We start from the raw sequence: 19942 nt of genomic DNA, 5'->3' as shown, positions 1-19942 counted from the left end.
TGGTTTCAGTTTATCTAAAATGAAAATAAAACTCTGGTGTTTGGTTCCAGAAGCCTAAACGTTCCCACGGACTCATGAAGAATGTGCCTTAAAAACAATGTTGAAATTAGACATCTAAACCAGACTTGGTGGTGTGTGCCTGTAATTCCAGTACTTGGGAGGCTGAGACAGGAGGATTACAGGTTCGAAGATAGCCTCAGCAAGTAGTGAGACTCTCAGCAACCTAGTGAGACCCTGTTTCAAAATAAAAATAAAAATAAAAAATAAAATATAGTTCGGGGTGTAGCTTGGAGGTAGAATGCCCCTGGGTTCAATCCAAAGTACCACAGTGGGGTAGGGGAGAAAGCGGGAGAGAGAGATTGGATATCTAGATTCCCATATAAAATATTATGGGTATCTAAGACTCTAGTCACTACAGATGGCAAATGAACAAATATTGAAGAGTAACTATTCAATTTTTTGTACCAGTGATTGAACTTGAACCCAGGGGCATTTTACCTTTGAGCTACAGCCCCAGCCTGAATTTTTTTTTGAAACATAGTCTCACTAAGTTCTGGAGACTGGTCTGAACCTGTGATTTTCCTGTCTCAGCCTTCCATGTACTAGGATTACAAGGCTATGCCACTACACCTGGCTGACAATTGTTTTTGACACATGAAAAATAGGTGCATTATTTCTCTAACAACGCACATGAGAATAAAGAGCAACATTAATGCAACAGAGCTTACTATAGGTAGACACTTTCCCCCAAAATGGCATTATCAACCTTTATTTTAAAATTTACATTTAAACAATTTGCAATAAATAAAAATACATTTATTTGATTCTATTTGCAAAATTACCAAGCTACACAGCTTTCTACCTGAGAAATACAAACTGAACAAAAACACATTGACATATATTTAGCTTTCTTACAAGCACTGTGAGCAGCATGTACAAGGAAAAACACGAAAACACCTATTTTAAAAGACCAAGTTCAAAATTCAGGCCCTTATTTAATAAGGCATAGGAAGATGAGAAAACACTTCTGCACCAATTAAATAACAGCACAACAAAGAATAACAACGTTTATTAAGAGAAAATGGTTATAATCATTTTAGCTCCATCTCATTCCTTACCCTTTGGCTTGAGAAGCACAGAATAAGTAGTTCCCTTTTTCACGTAAGGCCTCCACAGAAGAGGTTAACTCAAATCTAGAATTCTTTCTCACAAGACAGATGTAAAAATTCAGGTTGTCCAGAAAGCCAACATACAACCAGTATTTTTACTTTTTTCCAAGTCCTAGGATGGTATTTAGCAAACAATCAAACAAGACACAAATATTATCTAGAAATTAATTAGCACCAGTTCTATTATACAAAAAAGCACATGCTCTATTCTGCAATATAATTTTTATATTGGTTTACTGAGCAGCAAATTGTTTCCATGCCTAAAAACTGCAAATAAAAAATTATCAAATGACAGAAGAAATTGAGATTTTTTTTCAAAACAAGCGTAGCTGCTTCCCATTACCAATCCACAATGATGTTTGTTTCAATGACATACAATGTGAAAAATAAGGGGCCATGTTTCTTTTGGATGAGAATAATACCCAGTAACCAGAAAGTTGTCTGACAAAATACACACTGTTAGTCTATTTAAAAGGCTACTCTGGACAATAGCACTAGCACATTGAACATGAATAGTCATTGCTAGTCCTCAGGAGAAAAGGCACTCACCCCAGGAGTAATTTTTCAGACTTGACGAGCCAAACCTAGTTTTAACAGAAGAGTCCCTGGCTTCAAAGTGAGATTAAACAAGAAAGCCAATGGATTATTAACTTTTTTTCTTTTTCTTTTTCTTTTTTTTTTTTGTATTGGAAATTGAACCCAGGGGCATTCTACTTCTGAGGTACACCCCCAATCCCACTTTATATTTGTATTTTGGAACAAAGTCTCACCAAGTTACTGAAGGCCCCCTCACTAAGTTTCTGGGGCTGGTCTCAACCCTGCAATCCTCCTATCTTAGCCTTCCAAGTACTAGGATTACAGGTATGCACCACCATGCCCAGCTTCACTGGTTCTTATCTCATTGGTAATCAGCATGATCTGCTATGGTACATTTCCTATTGAATTTTCACATGTTCTTTCATACTGCTAATAAGATGCAGATAAATGAGATTTTGTAGCTACTTCAGATACAAAGTTGCTCAAGAGGCTGGTAATGGGTACATGCTGTACAACATCAAAATGGGCACCCCGCTAACTGGCATCCTAGTTGGCTCTACTAGCTGGTGCTTTTCTCTACAACATCAAAATGAATTGTCACATGAAAAGGTTGCCTCCCACTGCTTTTGTGGGTTAAAATCACTTTTTCTTATGTGGCAATGTTTAATCTCACAGATGTAATCAATTGCCAGGTCAGGTATAATTTGGGGAAAATAAAAGTCACCTACTGCCCCTGAGATCCTAAATCCAATGTAAGGCAGAATGAAGCAGCCAAGCTTTCTATAGAACATGTAGTGCACTAAGACGTAAGTCTTTAAGAATCTATAAAATATCTCAGCTTAAAACATATTTAAGAGGTCCAAAATAAGTGGGTAAAAAGATAAATTGCTTACATTAAATAGCATTTACAAATCTTGCACACATATAATTTTTCCACATCTAGAAAATCTAACTTCTCCCCTGAACTCTTCCCATCACCATAGCATAAGCAAGGAGGCACTTGGTACTATCTCAGGAAAGTCACTTTGGGGATGTTCAGTAACTTTTTACAAACTGATGTCACCCAACCCTGAGTGCAAGGATAACATAACTTGAAATGGAATAACTGCCATGTCCTCTCTTTTCAAGTGCCATTATTGGCACTTGCCTAGCATATGTAAGGCCCTGGGTTCAATCCCCAACACCACACACACAGACACACAGACACACACACACACACACACACACACACACACAAAGACCAATTGCCATTACTTGGTGCCCCAATATATGTCCTTATTTCGTTTTGTAAATCCTCCTGGCTCTATCACTTTAATCCTGTTGCTTTTTTAGGACAGAAAGACATGGGGTTCATTAAAAAAAATCCCCTGTCTATTTAAACCTCAAAAGAAAATCTGAGCCCCCTTTAGATTCTTCTTCCCAAAATTTCTCCCTGAAAGGACAATTCTTTGAGTACATATATTAGTATTAATAAGATTAATTACCTTCTAGTGGGTGCTCACCAAACTCTATAATGTTACAAAGTCTATATAGCTATTGTCTCTTTAATTTATAATTTTTACTAAATAAAAATGAGGAAAGTTTGTTACTGCATGTGGTCTTCCAGACCAAATCAAATAACAGTAAAAGGGTCCTTACTTGTTCACTATTCTCCTCTTAAAGATAAATGATATGGAATAATGATATCATAAGAGCTCAAGAGCCACAGAGGGCTGTCTCAACCCATCTCAAGGTTAGTCTGCTCCTTCCCTAGCACGGAATTAAAGCTGTAAAATAAAGTCTGTCCTTGGATCATGAAGTTTTGCAAGCACGTTGCTTTACCAAGCTTCGGAATCAGAGGTTTTATATTTCCAAAGCTTGCCAACACACTTGCACTCATTTTGATCTATGCTCTACACTTTGGCAAGAGAAACAAGGTTTTGTATTTGATCCTGCTCAAGCTCTTGCTGTGCAATTGCTAACTATATAGCTGTATTTGGTTTTTAATTTTTGTTTTATGAATCATTTATTGGAAATAAGGCTGTTCCTGAACAAAGTAGCCATTGAACCATTGGAAAATAGAGTTCGTATAACTGTTTCCTAAATAACTTCCAAAGTTTATGTGCTCCTGATTACTATGTTGAATATAGTAATTATCAGAATTGAACAAGAGAGCTTTAGAATTTTCACATCTTCTAAGCCTTCTTGAATTCTGGTTATAATCTGACTTCCAAAATCTTGCTCTTCTTTTGGAAAAGTATTCCAAACAGAGCATTAGCACTTTTTGATGTTATTGGCACATGAGAGGGTCTATGTTTCACTTTCTAGTCTGGTATATTACCACTAACCCTCCTCTTTCTTGTGATATTCTCTAATGGATCACTAGAACTAGATTCATGGTAGTAGCTTTCGTCAGACAAGGATTCAAGTGTTAGTTTCCCCTCTTTTTGCTGTTCTTCTCATCTCTAATGGAACTGCTTTCACCTGCAAGCCATGAACAGCTCAGTTCATATGTAGACCTCTTGCCTGGTGTCTGCAGCTTGTATTTAGAATGTTTTTTCTCACGATCACATTTCGACTCTGAATACAAGGTCTGCTGATTTGACCTACTTTTCTGCTCACAAGTGATGATGTCAGCAGTGTCAAGAGTTCGTTCTTCTGGGCAGCTGTCACATGTGGTGACTGGTTTCTCTTTGTCCTCTGCATTTATGCTAAGAGTCTCACTGAAGCATTCTGAATCACTACTAATTTCCTCTAGGAAATCTGTCAACTGCAAATCGAAGCCTACAGACCTGAAGGGTGAGGAAACTTGACTTTTCCTTGTGGATGTGGAATCTTTGATCTGGTGAGTAGGAGACTCTCCCAAGAGATGGCTCGTTTCATTAATTGGGGACAGCTGATCACCAATGCCACTGGCTATGTCTTTATAATCATTTTTAAATCTTTTAGCACAGTCTCTGGTACAATGCACGTATCCCCTTTTTTGTGGTTTCTGCTCAGGATCCTGAGGACAAACCTCTGACCAGTGATCAACTTCCTGAAACGGTTCTGTCTTCTCCAGGTTTTCCATTTGGCTCAGATCAGTTGATTCACCCCTATCTTTTCTCAGAATAATCTGGAACCCATTTCCCTTAACGTAAACATCTCTATGCCACTGACACGTGCTTGTCACATGACTTGGTTCTAGGCAGATGCGGGCATATTTAGGAGTCTGATAATAGTTTAATAGATAGTCAATAAATTCATCTGTTTCATAGATCTTCTCTTTTCTGCCCTGGTGCCTCTCAGATAATCTGGCAAAACAGGATTTATTAGAATGGTGGTTGTCTTCTTCTTCAAGTGACTGACCTTGAATCATTGTAATCTGCAAGCAATTCTGGCCAGAGCCCAAACTGGAATTGGATCCAACCGTTAATAATTTTCCAGTTCTCTCTTTTCTACTTGAATATCTTAACTTTTTTTTCTGAAGGCAGTGGGAAGATTTATGTAAGTAAGCCCTATTTCTTTTCAGTTTTTGTTTTTGTTTATTGTCTGACTTAGCAACCGTATATTTTGGCATTTCTTCTTGATCTGGAAAATCCTGAGTGTTTAACTCTCCTTCCTCCAGAGTTTCCAGTGGCTTCCCTGCAGTGAGATTAGATTCCAGGCCTGTAATGTTGACCTCCTGTGGGCTAAACTGTCTGGATCCCTTCAAAGAAAAAGGTAAAAAAAATCTCACATGAAAAACTAAACATAAGAAAACTGGTCTCTCTGTGTACATGTATGTACACACAAGTTTTTTTTATCCCAATATGATGTATGAATATAATGCACCAATAAAAATTTTAAAAAGATTACATTTTAAAAGACAGTCTACAGATATATTTTAAAGATGTAAACTAGCTGGGTATGGTGGCACAGGCCTATAATCCCAGTACTTGAAAGGCTGAAACAAAAGGATCGCAGGTTTGAAGCCAGCCTCAGGAGATTAGTGAGGCCTTGTTTCAGAAGTCAGGAAAAAAAAAATATATAGGGGGTTGGGAGTGTAGCTCAGAGGTAGAATGCCCCTGGGAATCAATCCCCGGTATCAAAGTAAATGAATAAATAAACTACAATGCTTAAAAAAAAGAAAACTGGTCTCTCTGATATTGTTTTGAAGAGACTTCTTAATATCCACGGTATATCCAAATTAGGAATAGAAAAAATTAAGAGGAAGTAAGAAAATAAATGGCAGCATCTTATATGAGCTGCTTTTGCTAGATCTGTGCCCATATTCATGTCAGAAGGTACCATACTTTACATGGCCTTCAAAGCACACAACTCTGTTTTCATTTGTTGAAAAAATGATGAAGCTACTATCCCAGGTATCACAATAGGTGGTAGAGAGACACAGAGGAATAAGAAATGCTAATATGGCCTTCCCAGAAAATCTTAGTACAAGAAAAATCTGATGGATGAGATGTGTATCTAAAAGGGTCAACTGGCTTAGAAGATAAACTGTCTCTGTTTATATTTCAGCTTCTTACTATGGATTTAGGGGAGGGTGCCTCTGAATCGCTCCACCTTGCCTGCCTCATTTGAAAAGCAAGCCATCAGGGCTGAGGATGTAGTGCAATAACAGAGTGCTTGCCTAGCACGTGTGAGGCCTTGGGTTCCATCACCAACACTGTAAAAATTGTTTTTATAAAACAAGGCATCAAGTAGCAAGCATAGCCATGACCATGACTATACCTGCAGTTATGTCTGTGATACTGTCTGCTCTATATAAGTGTGAGCCAGGGAAAGGTGCTGCCCTTGGCGCCGCCCCCACCAGGGCTTGTACTGTGCTCCACTGATGGCTACCACATCAGGGCACAGTACCTGCCCGTTCCATGAAATTAAAAACTGGGGAATATGTAATTGACAAAAATATTAATGGGCCCAGAATTATATGCCACATATATTTAAAGAGAGAAATTCAACCAGGCATGGTGGCACACACTTATAATCCCCGCGCTTGGGAGGTTGAGACAGGAGGATCACACAGGTTCGAAGCCAGCCTCAGCTACGGAGTGAGGCTCTCAGCAACTTAGTGAGACCCTGTTTCTAAATAAAGTATAAAATAGGCCTGAGGGTGTAGCCTGGAGGTAGAATGCCCCTGGGTTCCACTCCCTAATACCACAAAAAGAGGTAGGGGAGAGAAATTCTAGCCAGGCACTGATGAATACCTGTAATCCCAGTACTTGGCAGGCTAAGACAGGACGATCGATGGTTCAAGACCAGCTTCGGCAATTTAGCAAGACCCTCAGCAACATAGTGAAACCCGGTTCCAATATTTTAAAAATTATAAAAAGGGCTGGGGGTATAGCTCAGAGGTATAATGCCCTAGGTTCAATCTCCAGTATCCCCAAAAATATTAAAAAGAAAATTCCTATAATCATAATGCACTGATAAAAATTAAATAGATAAATTCTTATCCGGATGTGACAGAACATGCCTGTAATCCAAGTACTTGGGAGCTAAGACAGGAGGATCATGAGTTTGAGACCAGCCAAAGTAATTTTGAGTAATTCAATGTATCAGAGTAATTTTGATACTGTTTCAAATTTAAAAATAAAAAGGGGGAATAAATAAAAAGATCTGGCGGTACATGCCTGTAATCCCAGTACTTAGAAGGCTGAGACAGGAGGATCTCAGGATCACAGGGTTAATGAAACCCTGTTTCCAAATTAAAAAAAAAAATAGGGCTAGGGGTATAGCTCAAAGGCAATACCCCCAGATTCAAGTCCCCATAACACACACACACACACACACACACACACACACACACACACACACACGGGCTGGGGGTGTAGCTTGGAGATAGAATGTCCCTGGGTTCAATCCCCAGCACCAAAAAAGAAAAGTGCAATGTAAAATATTTCTGATTCTGGTTTCAAGAAATTCAATTGTCCACACTAATGGGAAAGGCCACCATGGCTAATAAACATAATGGACTCCACATAATGACATTCATTCTATATTTTTAAAATACTGAATATGAATTTAAAACTAACCCTTCAGGAAATCTTCTAGCTTTTAATCCATTATATGTGCAGAGTCCGGCTGTGTTTAAGAGCTCAGGATGGGAAAGAAACACATTCCAATAATGAAATGCTCCAAAAGAAAGGACTGATCTGTAAGATCTGAAATTCCTTACCAAATAGCTCAAAAGTAGACTAACTGAGCTTGCCACGGGCTCTCCCCTCTCATCCAAACTTGTTACAGACGAATGGAAGGGTAAAGTGAATAAAAGGCTACCTCACACCCACACCCAGTCATGGCTTCCCTCAGGCCTTTTTCTGTTACATCTATCAGGAATTCAGAGAATTGGATAAACTAGCTAAATTGCTCTGGGTAATGTAGTCTGTAAATTTGGAAATACAAAAGGGTGTGGGGACTGCTTTAGAAAAGGCACAGGTGGGTTATTAGAGGTCAACAAATTTAAAAGAAACCCAAGTGAATGTCATGAACCTTCTATTAAGTTGATTTTCCCTCCCTCTCTCCCTCCTTCGTTCCTTCCTTTCCTTCCCTTTCTTTCTTTCTTTCTTTCTTTCCTTTGTATGTGGTGCTGGGGGTTAAACCCAGGGGCATTCTACATCCAAGCAACACTCCCAGCCTGTTTTATTTAATTTTAATGTTTTTTGTGCTACTAGGGATTGAACTAGTACCTTTGGGCTATACCCGCATTCCTATTTTATTTTTTTATTTTGAAATGGGGTCTCACTAAGTAGCTGAGGCTGGCTGAGAACCTGCAGTCCTCCTGTCTCAGTCTCTCAAGTACTGGAATTACAGGTATGCTCTGCCACACCCATCTTCTATTCTAGTTTTCATTTGAAACAGGGTCTAGCTAAGTTGAGGAGGGCCTCACTAAGTTTCTGAGGCTAGCCTTAACCTAAGATCCTCCTGACTCAGCCTCCCAAGTACTGGGATTACAGGCATGTGCCACCATGTCTGGCCTAGAGTTGATTTTCAGTAGGTCAGTGCTGAAATGCAGAGGTTGGAGCTCAGAATAGTTAAGTACCTATCAAAATGTAAGGACAGTTGTGAAATAGCCTTACTGAAATTGTCCTCAGGAGGACCCGCAGCAAACGAAAGGCCTCAACCCGCCTCTGAGCCAGCAGGTGCTTCCTGTCCTCCCACTCCTCTGAAGCGTCTGGCTCCCCAGCTGCCTCCATTTTGCCCTTCACCTTCAGTTTTCTTGGTTGGTGGTTGTCCCTCTCCTTCAGGGCTCGCCTCCTGACCCTGGTCTTCTTCCTCTTTTCCTGGGCCTTCCTCTCCTCATCTTTTCTCTTTCTGGACAAAGATTAAGATGAAACCATTTAAAAGTTATTTATTAGGCATTTGATATTCCCTTCCCTCCTTCCCCTTGCCAAGGAAGGATAGATCATTTAGGCTTCTGGAAATCTACCACTGTTAACCCCAGGACCTGGCACAGACAACTTATGATAAAAGGCTAAACAAAACAAAATTTTAAAATATTTTTAAGCATCAAAAGACAACTGGGGCCGGGCATGGTGGTGCACGCTTGTAATCCCAGCATTCGGGAGGCTGAGACCAGAGGATCACAGTTCGTGGCCAGCCCCAGCTACTTAGTGAGGCCCTCTGCAACTTAGTGAGACCTGGTTTCAAAATAATGAATAAAAAAAAATAAAATAGGGCAGGGGGTGTGGCTCAGAGGTCGAATGCCCCTGGGTTCCATCCCCAGACCCATCAAAAAATTAAATAAATAAAAATTTAAAAATTTAAAAAGATAACTGGGCATGGTGGTGCATGCCTGTAATCCCAATATTTTGGAGACTTGGACAGGAAGATCACGGGTTCAAGGTCAGTCTCAGTTTAGGGAGATCCTCAGCAACCAAACTAAACCCTGTTTCAAAGAGTAAAAAGGAAGCTTTTGTGGTGGCGCAGGCTTGTAATTCCAGTACTGGGGAAGCTGAGACAGGAGGATCACAGGTTCGAAGCCAGCCTCAGCTATTTAGTGAGGCCCTCCGCAACTTAATGAGACCCTGTTTCAAAATTAAGAATAAGCCGGCTGTGGTGGCGCACACTTGTAATCCCAGCATTCGGGAGGCTTAGACTGGAGGATCGCAGATCGCAGACAGCCTCAGCTATTTAGTGAGGCCCTCCGCAACTTAGTGAGACCCCGTTTCAAAATAAAGAATAAAAAATAGGGCAGTGGATGTAACTAGGAGGTCGAATACCACTGGGTTCCATTCCCTGATCCACAAAGAAAGAAAGAGAATAAAAGTAGGGGTGAGGATGTAGCTCGGAGTTAGAATGCCTCTGGGTTCAATCCCCAATATCACAAAAAAAAAAATCAAAAGGGCTGTGAGTATAGCTCAGAGGTAGAATACCCCTGGGGTCAATTCCCAGTATCATTAAAAAAAGAGAGAGAAAGAAAGACATGTAATGTTCTTGGTCTAAGACAAGCATGTAAAGAAACCACATGCAAAGTCAAACTCTCAAAAGAGAAAAAAAAAAGAAAAGCAAGCTACAGATTTCAAAAAAAAAAAGGATCTCCAAGTATAGTTTAAATTATACCATTTATGTTTAATACAAATTTGTATTAAAAAATAAAAAAATAAAAAATGATCTCTATCCTCCATGTTCTTTGATCACAAGCAATATTACAGGCCCAGCTGAGTTTACTTTTCCTAAATCAAACCTTCTATGAGTTGGTTTCACATAAACAAAGACAAGTCAAGGCACTCAGAAAATCTTCAGGGTGAAAACTACTCCTTGGCACACATTACTTAACACAGAGTACTGTCATTAAAACGCATTGTCTTAAAAGATTATGGGGTTTTAAGCAATGTTTCCTGAAAATAAAAATTAATTTGGTTAGACCTTTCTGGAAATATATGAAGGGGGAAAATGACAGTTACCTAAATCAGGACTTAGCCAAAGCTGGAGAATTTTCTAAATGGGTTGGCCAACTTGGAATTTGGGGGGAATCGTACCTCTACAGGGCTCAAATTCCCATCAGATTTCCTGGATGTGGCCCTAAATAACTCCTATCACCCCACCAGGCACTAAAAGTGAGGGGCAAATGGAATGATCCTCCACAGAAGAGTGGAATGTTATCATTTACATGCAAGAGAAGGGACAAGAAGGTTTGAAAATGGTTTTTAGAGCCCTATATTTTCAGCTCATCTGTTTCTTCTTGACAAAAAGGGCAATCCAATGGACCCTTCTAGCCTCAAGTCGCTAAGCTGAGAAATAATGATAAGTTCAAAGAAATAAATATGGAAGCTTCTTAAATTCACAGGAAGAATTTAGGCCAAACAGTGAAGTGGTCCTCAAAAATCCATGACTTTCTTGTTTTGGGCTTACTTTGATTATTGACCTTTTTATAGAAAAAAATTTGAGGCCTATTTTTAAATATTTTAATTGGTAGGCTAGGGAATATTGGAAAATTGGCAAAATGTCTAAGTTGGTAGGTTAGGATTTTTACTATAAAATATTTTAGAAAATCATTACTTCCCAAACATCTTAATCTGAATAGTCCTATTATTCCTCATTGTTTATTCTCCCTTAACAATTTTTTTCAGTATTTTATTTTTGACTCTTTTGTCATTTTGTTTTTATAATAGCACAATTGAAAAGTTTTAGCCTTCGATGGAGTTTTCTAGTTTGTAGCAAAACCTTCAGCCCACCTCAACGTTATCTACGAAATCTAGTAATTTTCCCAAAGGGATTAATCCATAAATCAAAAGAAAAATCCTTCTCCATTAAAATATGTCTACTCACCTTTCGGCCACTTTCTCTTCTCTTTTCTTTTCTTTTTTTCTTTCTTCCTCCAGCTCTTGTAATTTTAGCCTTTCCTGATTTCTCTTCTTTATAGCTCCTTCACTGAAGTGTTTGGTTGTGTCAAACATAACCTGCCCCAAACAGTTTAAAGTTTTATTAGAAAGATTTGTCAGTTGATTGGGTATGTCCCCAGATGGAGAGATAAAGTTAAGATGGGTACTGGCAATTGAAAAACCAAATGAATTCAAGCTCAGGTGTGGTAATGCATGCCTATAATCCCAGTACTTAGGAGGCTGAGACAAATGTATCACAGGTTGGGGGCCAGCCTAAGCAACTAAGTGAGGCCCTCAGCAACTTAGCAAGACCCTGTTTCAAAATAACAAATAAAAAGGGCTGGGAGTATAGCTCAGAGGTAGAATGCCCTTGAGTTCAATCCTTAGCACCACTAAAGAAAAAAAGTCAAAAGTAAAGTTTAAGCTAGGTGTGGTACACACTTGTTATCCCAGTACTTGGGAGGCTGAGACAGGAAGATCTTGGGCTCAAGGCAGTACATGGTAATTTAGGAATATCCTGTTTCAAAATAAAACTTTTAAAAGGCCTAGGGGGTGTATCTTTGTGGTAAAACATTCCTGGGTTCAATCCCCAGTCACATACACAAAAAGAACTCAAAATGTCCTCTCTGCACCCTAGTACCCATATTACTGTCCCACACTTCTCAGCCATCAGCAGAATGTACTTGTGGGCACCCAGATTTTCTTTGGCAGAACCCTTGAATAAGTATATTAAATTTTCACCTTAACTGTATATGATTTGTCAGTCATACCTCTACAGAAATGAAAAATAAACTTAATAAACTTATGGCACCAGCAAAGGCACACTCTAGAACTGTGAATACATTACCTCTGGTTTAAAAATCAACTGACTTCCTGTATTTGTAAATCACCAGAGACAAAAATAGTCAGTAGTTGTAACAAGAAATGGGGTCGTGGAGAGCATAAAAGCAAGAAAACTGACCCAATGAGATATAAAATGTGACTATCATGACTATTGAACTAACTTTCAAACCTTGAAATAAAGTGAAATTCAGACTGAAATAGAGTTGCTTGAAAATAAAAGAATGTAGGAGCAGCAATTTCAATATGCAGGAGAATGATAAACAACTAATTCATAACCAGGAATAGTGTCATACACTTGTAATTTCAGTACTTGGGATGCTAAGCCAAGAGGATTACAGGTTCGAGGCCAGCCTTGACAACTTAGTGAGGCACTGTTTCAAAGTTAAAAAAATAAGCCTGGGGTATAGCCCAGAGGTAGAATGTCCCTGGGTACAGTACCCAAAAATTAAGAAAAAGAGCAGCAACAACAAACTCATGACCATGGATACCTTAGAGGAGAGGGAGGGATATGTGATTAAGGATGGATGCACGGTTGGGGTATGTTCTGTTATTTTATTGGTAATACTTTATTTTTTAATTTAGGCAGTGGTACATGGGTAGTGATTACAGTATTTGCTATTTTCTCTGAGTCATAATTTGGGGGTTCCTGGGAATTGAACTCAGGGGCATTATATTTTTAAATTATATCCCCACCCTTTTTTACTTTATTTTTAATATGTAAGTTTTTATTAAATAATGTTTTCATTTTTAATTGTTAGATATATCAATGAGCTTTTATTAGTGCATTATAGTCTCATATCATAGCGTAAATCACATTGGCAATACTATACATGCACGCAGCACTTGGTGCCCCCCACCTCCCCACTTCCCTCCCTCCTAATACTGAGATTGACATTGGTATATTCACATGGATACACATAGTTGATGGTATTATTCCCATTTATGAACCTCAGTGTTCCTCTTCCCCTACTGTTAGACCTCCTCCCTGGCTCCACTGAGGTTTCTCCTCCATTATCTGCAGTCCTTCTTGTTTCCCAATTATTCCCTATCCTGCACATAGTAGAGAAAACCTTTCACTTTCTGTGCTTGATCAATCTCACTTAACATAATGTTCTCCAAGCCCCTTCCATCTTCTTGAAAATGACAATTTTGTTCTTCTTTATGACTGAGTAGAATTCCATTGTGTTTATTTCCCATAATTTTATAATCTATTCATCTGTTAACGGATACCTGAATTGGCTCCATGATTTGGCTATTGTGAATTGCGCTGCCATGAACATAGGTATGCACATATTACTGTAGTTCTCTGTTTTTAACCTCTTTGGAAAGATACCCAGTAGTGGTATAGCTGGAGCATATGGTGGATTCATTCCCAGTTTTCTAAGGAACCTGCACACTGATCTCCATAGCAGCTGAACTAATATGCAATCCCACCAACAGTGTAGAAAAGTTCCTATTTCTTCACATCCTCACCAATATTTATTGTTGCTTGACTTCCTAATGATTGCCATTCTGACTGGGATTAAATTGAATCTCAGTGTAGTTTTGATTTGCATCTCCTTGATTGCTAATTATGTTGAACTATTTATATGTGTTTATTGGACATCTATATCTCTTCTTTTTTATTTATCTATTCAATTCAGTTGCCCGTTTCTTGATTGGGGTATTTGTTTTTCTAGTGTAAAGTCTCTTAAGTTCTTTGTATATTCTATATATTAGTCCTCTGTCAAAGGGATAGCTGGTATAGATCTCCTATTCCATAGGCTTTCTCTTTAGACTTGATGATTTCCTTTAATGGGCAGAAATTTTTAGTTTATGCCATCCCACTTATTAATTCTTTTTTTAATTTCCTGAGCTTTGGAGGTCTTGTTGGGGACATTTATACCTGTGCTTATAAGTTAAAGTATTGAACCTATACCCTCCTCTTATAGCTTCACAGTCTCTGGTCTAACTTCCTGGTCTCTGATGCATCTTGAGTTGATTCCTGGGTGAGAGGTAAGGATTTAGTCCCATTTTTCTACAAATGGAATGAAAATTATAAAACAATAAAAAATAAACTAAAGAATGTCTTGGAAGATAGAAAGATATTCCCTGTTCTTAGATAGACAGAATATATTTACTTAAAAGGTTTGTTTCTTTGCAGGCAGCATGTAGATGAATTAAGGTGTTTTTTTTTTTTTGGTGGTTCTGGGGTTTCTGGAAGCCCTTCTACCTCTGGGCTACACTCCCAGACCTATTTTTTATATTTTTATTTGGAAACAGGGTCTCTTAAGCCAGCACGGCTGGCTTCGAACCTGCACGATCCTCCTATCTCTGCCTCCCAAGCGCAGAGATTACAAGTGTGTGCCACCATGCCCGGCTGAATTAAGGTTTTTAATCCATTTTGTCACCTTATGTTTTTTTATTGGGGAGTTGAGGCCATTTATATTCAGCATGATTACTGAGAGATTATTATTTTTTGTGGGTCTGGGGATGGAACCCAAGGGCATTCGACCTCTGAGCTAAACCCCCTGCCCTAATTTTTATTCTTTATTTTGAAACAGGGTCTCACTAAGTTGCAGAGGGCCTCACTAAGTAGTAACTGAGGCTGTCCATGAACCGTGATCCTCCGGTCTCAGCCTCCCGAATGCTGGGATTATAAGCGTGAGCCACCACGCTTGGCCTGAGAGATGATTTTTGATTCCTAACATGTTGAGTTTTAACTTCTGCTTGAAGTAGTGTTTTTTCTTCTTTGCTTAGTTGTTTGTTTAATGGAAATCATTGTTTCTCAGGCTCTGTCATTTATTAATTCTTCTTTGTAATTAATCTCTTTAAGTATTTTCTCTAGTGCTGGTTTGGAAGACATAGATTCTTTTAGTTTCTGTTTGTTCTAGAAAGTTTTTATTTCCCCATTGAATTTGAGAGATATTTTTGTGAGTTGAATAGTCTTGACTGTAAATTGTTTTCTTTCAGAGTTTAGAATATGATGCTCCAGGCCCTTCTGGTGTTCATGACTTTTTGGGGAAGTCTAGAGTGATTCTTATTAGTTTGCCTCTAAATATCACTTGCTCTTTTACTTTCATTGCCTTTAAGATTCTCTCCTTGGCCTCTATGTTTGTCAATTTGATTATTATGTGGCATGGTGAACCCTTTCTCTGATCTTGTCTACTGGTGTTTCTGTTTCCTGTACCTATGTGTCAACCTCTTTTTTCTATATTTGGAAAAATTTCTAACATTACTTCTATGAAAAGATTGTTGATTTCTTTGGGTTCGTTCAGCTTCTTTTCCCTCTTCTGTGCCTATTATTCTTAGGTTAGCTCTTTTAAAATTGGCCCATATCTCTTCTGTGTCCAATTTATGCTGTCAACGTGTTTTTTCTAAATTATATACTATGTATTAATTTTTGTTATGATCCTCTTCCAAGAATAAGATTCTATATTCCATGTGTTCTAGTCTATTGTTTGTAGTTTGTATTGCATCCTTCACTTCCTTCAGAGATTCTTTCTGATTTCTATTCAGGGTGTCAGATTCTTTGTTTATTTGATCCTTTATTTTTTCAGCTCTGTCTAAATTCTTTTTGGAAATCCTGTATCATTTCTACTATTAAAATTCTGATTGTCCTTCTGGAGATCTCTGCAATTCTGTGTTGGCAGGTCATATTATTGTGAGATTGTGGGAGCCCATTGTAACCTTGATATTCTTCCTTTTCGTGATTTCAGGTTTCTTAAGATTATATCTGTTGTTTATATCTGTTGTTTTTGATATCTTTCCCTCACACTGTAGGTGTCAGCTGGTATATACAAGGGCAAGTTGTGTTGTATTCAATGGTGAAATTTGAATGAGGAGGAAGACGCTAGAGTAGTGGATGCAAGAATAGGGTAAAATAGCAGTTAGAATTGAGCAGAAGGAGGGTTTAGGTGTAGTAAGATAATATATAGTAGAGATTAGAGATAGTTAATATATAGGAGGATTCTAATAACCAGTGTAGAGTATTTAGGTATAGTGATATAAAATGAATTTAATATAAGAAGAAGAAAATAAAAGAAAAAATAAGGCAGAGATAAGAGAGTAGATGTAAAAGAGGGAAGAAGCTATACAAGGAGTGGGGAAGGGATCAAACAAACAAGCACACAAAAAAAAAAAACAACAAAAACATCCTAAAAATATATGAGTACAGAGCAGACTTGGCCTCTGTAGTCTTCCTGGGTCTGCAATGGATACTTTCAGCCATTTAAGATTCAGTTTCTATATTAGGTTCTCAAGCATGTTCCAAGCACTCTCATTTGCTCTGTAATTTATGGCAATGATGTCAGTTTGTAGCCCCACTTTTTGGTCTCCTTCAGTGATTGGGACTCTGGCCTGGTACCTCTATCTGTCTGTGCAGGTGCCAAGTGCCACTGGTGTCTCTCTCCCTGCAAGCCTGAGTCATATGAGCACCTGGATCATAATTTTAAAATATACATTCTAACCTAAGTGTCTAGTGTCTCTTCTCTTCCTCTCTCTCTCTCTCTCTCTCTCTCTCTCTCTCTCTCTGAGAAGATGATTGTCCAAATTCATGATAAAGACTTATTTAGAGAAAAGGAGAATTTAGTTACATCTTTTCTATTGCTGAATTAAGACTGCAGAAGGAAATGACCACTGCCGGGCATGGTGGCACAGACCTGTAATCTCAGTACTTAGGAGGCTTGAGACAAGAGGATCACAAGTTCAAGGAACGCCAGACTCAGCAACTTAGTGAGGCTGTCAGAAACTTAGCAAGACCCTGTTTTCAAATAAAAAATAAAATAGGATTGGGTATAGGTTAAAGGTAGAATGTCCCTGGTTTCAATCTCCAGGACTGCAAAAAAAAAAAAAAGGAAGTGACCAGAGCATAAAGAAACCAATAAAGAAACTAATGAGGTGACATGACCGGATAGACACCCAAGTTCGTGTTTAAGCCAGGTGTGGTGGCACGCACTTTTTTTTTTTTTTTTTTTTTGGTGGTAATGGGGTTCCTGGAAGCCCTTCTACCTCCGGGCTACACTCCCAGACCTATTTTATATTTTTGAAACAGGGTCTCTTATGCCAGCGCGGCTGGCTTCGAACCTGCGCGATCCTCCTGTCTCCGCCTCCCAAGCGCGGGGATTACAAGCGTGCGCCACCACGCCCGGCTTGGCACGCACTTCTAATCCCAGCATTTGGGAGGCTGAGACAGGAGGATCCAGTTCATGGACAGACTCAGCTACTACTTATTGAGGCCCTTTGCAACTCATTGAGACCGTGTTTCAAAATAAGGAATAAAAAAAGGGCTGGGAGTGTAGCTCACAGGTAAAATGCCCCTGGTTTCCACCTCCAGTACAGAAAAAAAAAAAGATTATGTTTTAGAAGTTTACCTGACAGCATTCTGAAAATATGAATTGTGGCCCCGGCAATAATGAGGGAATAAGCTTCACTCTTTATGGTTTCTTTTTTAAGAATTTGTTTGAATTTTTTAATTTAAAAATATTTAATTGAGCCGGCTGTGGTGGTGCACGCTTGTAATCCCTGCGCTTGGGAGGCGGAGACAGGAGGATCACACAAGTTCAAAGCTAGCCGTGCTGGCTTAAGAGACCCTGTTTCCAATTTTTTTTTAAGTATAAAAATAGGTCTGGGAGTGTAGCTTGGTGGTAGAGGGGTTTCCAGGAACCCCAGTACCACCAAAAAATTTTTAAACATTTAATTGATAAAAATAAAGGTGTTATTCATTCATGGTATGCAACATCATAATTTGATATATGCATACACTCTTCTTATGGTTTCAAACTGCATTTATTCCTCTCCCTCAGCAGCTTTTATAGCATAATAATCATATAAAGCCTGATGTGGTGGCATGTGCCTGTGATCCCAATACTTGGGAGGCAAGGCTGAGACAGGAGGATTGCATGTTTGAGGCTAACCTCAACAACTTAGACCCTCAGCAACTTGGTCAGATATTGTTTCAGAATAAAAAATAGAAGGGCTAGAGGTGGAGCTCTGAGGTAGACTATTCCTGGATTTGATCCTTGGTACCACACATACACAAAATAATAATAAGCATATGCGATAGCTCCACAGGGGTGGCAAATAATCTTTCAATAATATCCTGAAAAGGCTTGGGCAGAGCCTGAAATTATAACAACCATCACTTTAAAATCATAGCTGGTAGTGTGCCTGATAGCAGAAGAATGAGTTTTCAAATCAAGATTAATTTTTCCTAAACATCCATTTACTAATTACAAAAAGTCAGTGTGTGTGTGTGTGTGTGTGTGTGTGTGTGTGTGTGTGTGTGTGTGTTACTGGTCATTGAACCCAGTGGCATTCTACCTCTGAGCTATACCTCCAGCCCTATTTTATATTTTTGTTTTGACACAGGGTCTTAAAGGTTGGTGATAGTCTAGGTACATTGCTGAGGCTGGCCTCAGACAAGTGATCCTCCTGTCTCAGGCTCTCAATTACCAGGATTACAGGTCTACACCACCATGGCTGGCTGACAACACCCATTTTTATATGAGCTACTAATCACAGGCTGGTGGAATCAAAGGGAATTTATCCTAGACACTTCCAGCTCTGACTCAGGACCAGGTGAACAGTGGGAAGTGAAAATCCAGCTATATTTTACCTTGATGTTACATGCCAGAGCTTTGCCATCATCTCCTTTAAGCATGAGCTTCATTCCTCGAAGTGACTCCATGGCTTTTCTGAAGTCGGTTGATTCCTGGTACTGGATAAAGGCCTCAAATGTCTGCAAGCCAAGGCTGAAACCCCCAAAGTTCCCACAGGTCATCACTTCTCTGTAAGGGTCAAGCATGGGGATATCCACATTCTTGATCTTTCCAAAACTTTCAAAGACTACTCGAAGGATCTCTTCACATGGCTTCTCCCCACTGGAACCTTTGGGTGCGAACCACTTGCAGGGCAAGCCTTGGAAATAGATGGAATCTGGGCTCTTCTCGTGGTCCTGCTCTTCAGTGCTGTCCCTTGGGGAGGACTCTTTCTTCTTGGGGAAGTGCTCCCACTCTCCTAGGGCATCTGTAGCCACGACTTTCAAGTCTGTCTTCAAGCCATTCAGTTTAATTATCTTCCCATGTAGCTTGGCCTTCAGGATCTGAACCAAACTTCGGGTCTCAGCCTCACCCTCAAATCGGATGAAGTCTTTTGTACTCTTGGATAGTCGGACTGTGGTGAACTGGTCAGGGCAGATAAGGCTCTTTAACTGGTCAAGAACTTCCCAGTTGGAGAAGGGCCTCACAGGTTCTGTGCTTTCCGGAAGCAGCACATTGATCATCAATTTTGCAATGGGCTTGAGGTAGAGGTGCTGAGCCGCACAGAGCTCTGTAGCCTCCGAATTGTCATACACCACTGTGACCGTCATGGTATCTTCAGACCACCTTAAAGGGTGAAAGAGAAAGTTTTCTTAAAAGTGGAGCAAAACACAGATGTGAATTATGAAATGGCATAGCATTGCTGGATGTAGAGCAAATTGACAAAGGAAAATACACCCTGGGTGGAATTAAAAATATCTTAAAACTCTTGGAACTAAGAAGTAATTACAGTAGGGTTGCAAGATGCAAGGTTAATACAAAATAGGCAGTTATCTTTCTTATATGTTAGTAATAAAAAGAATTTGAGATTCAA

At 39.2% G+C, this 19942-nt stretch overlaps 1 protein-coding gene across 1 annotated transcript; it reads right to left on the bottom strand.

Moving 5' to 3' along the window:
• Positions 1-3711: 3711 nt before the first annotated feature.
• Positions 3712-19691, bottom strand: LOC308278979 (A-kinase anchor protein 17B-like; the record flags this gene model as incomplete). The annotated part of the gene is given in 7 exon segments (XM_080718958.1): positions 3712-3952; positions 3954-4009; positions 4013-4125; positions 4128-5373; positions 8744-8978; positions 11436-11566; positions 18927-19691. Coding segments are annotated over 7 exon segments (2775 nt in total). The 5' UTR covers positions 19680-19691.
• Positions 19692-19942: the final 251 nt, after the last annotated feature.

Source organism: Muscardinus avellanarius, assembly GCF_963383645.1.
Source record: "Muscardinus avellanarius genome assembly, chromosome: X".
NCBI classification, from domain to species: Eukaryota; Metazoa; Chordata; class Mammalia; order Rodentia; family Gliridae; genus Muscardinus; species Muscardinus avellanarius.
Note: the sequence above shows the minus strand (reverse complement) of the source record. Positions and strands in the feature narration are given on the sequence as shown.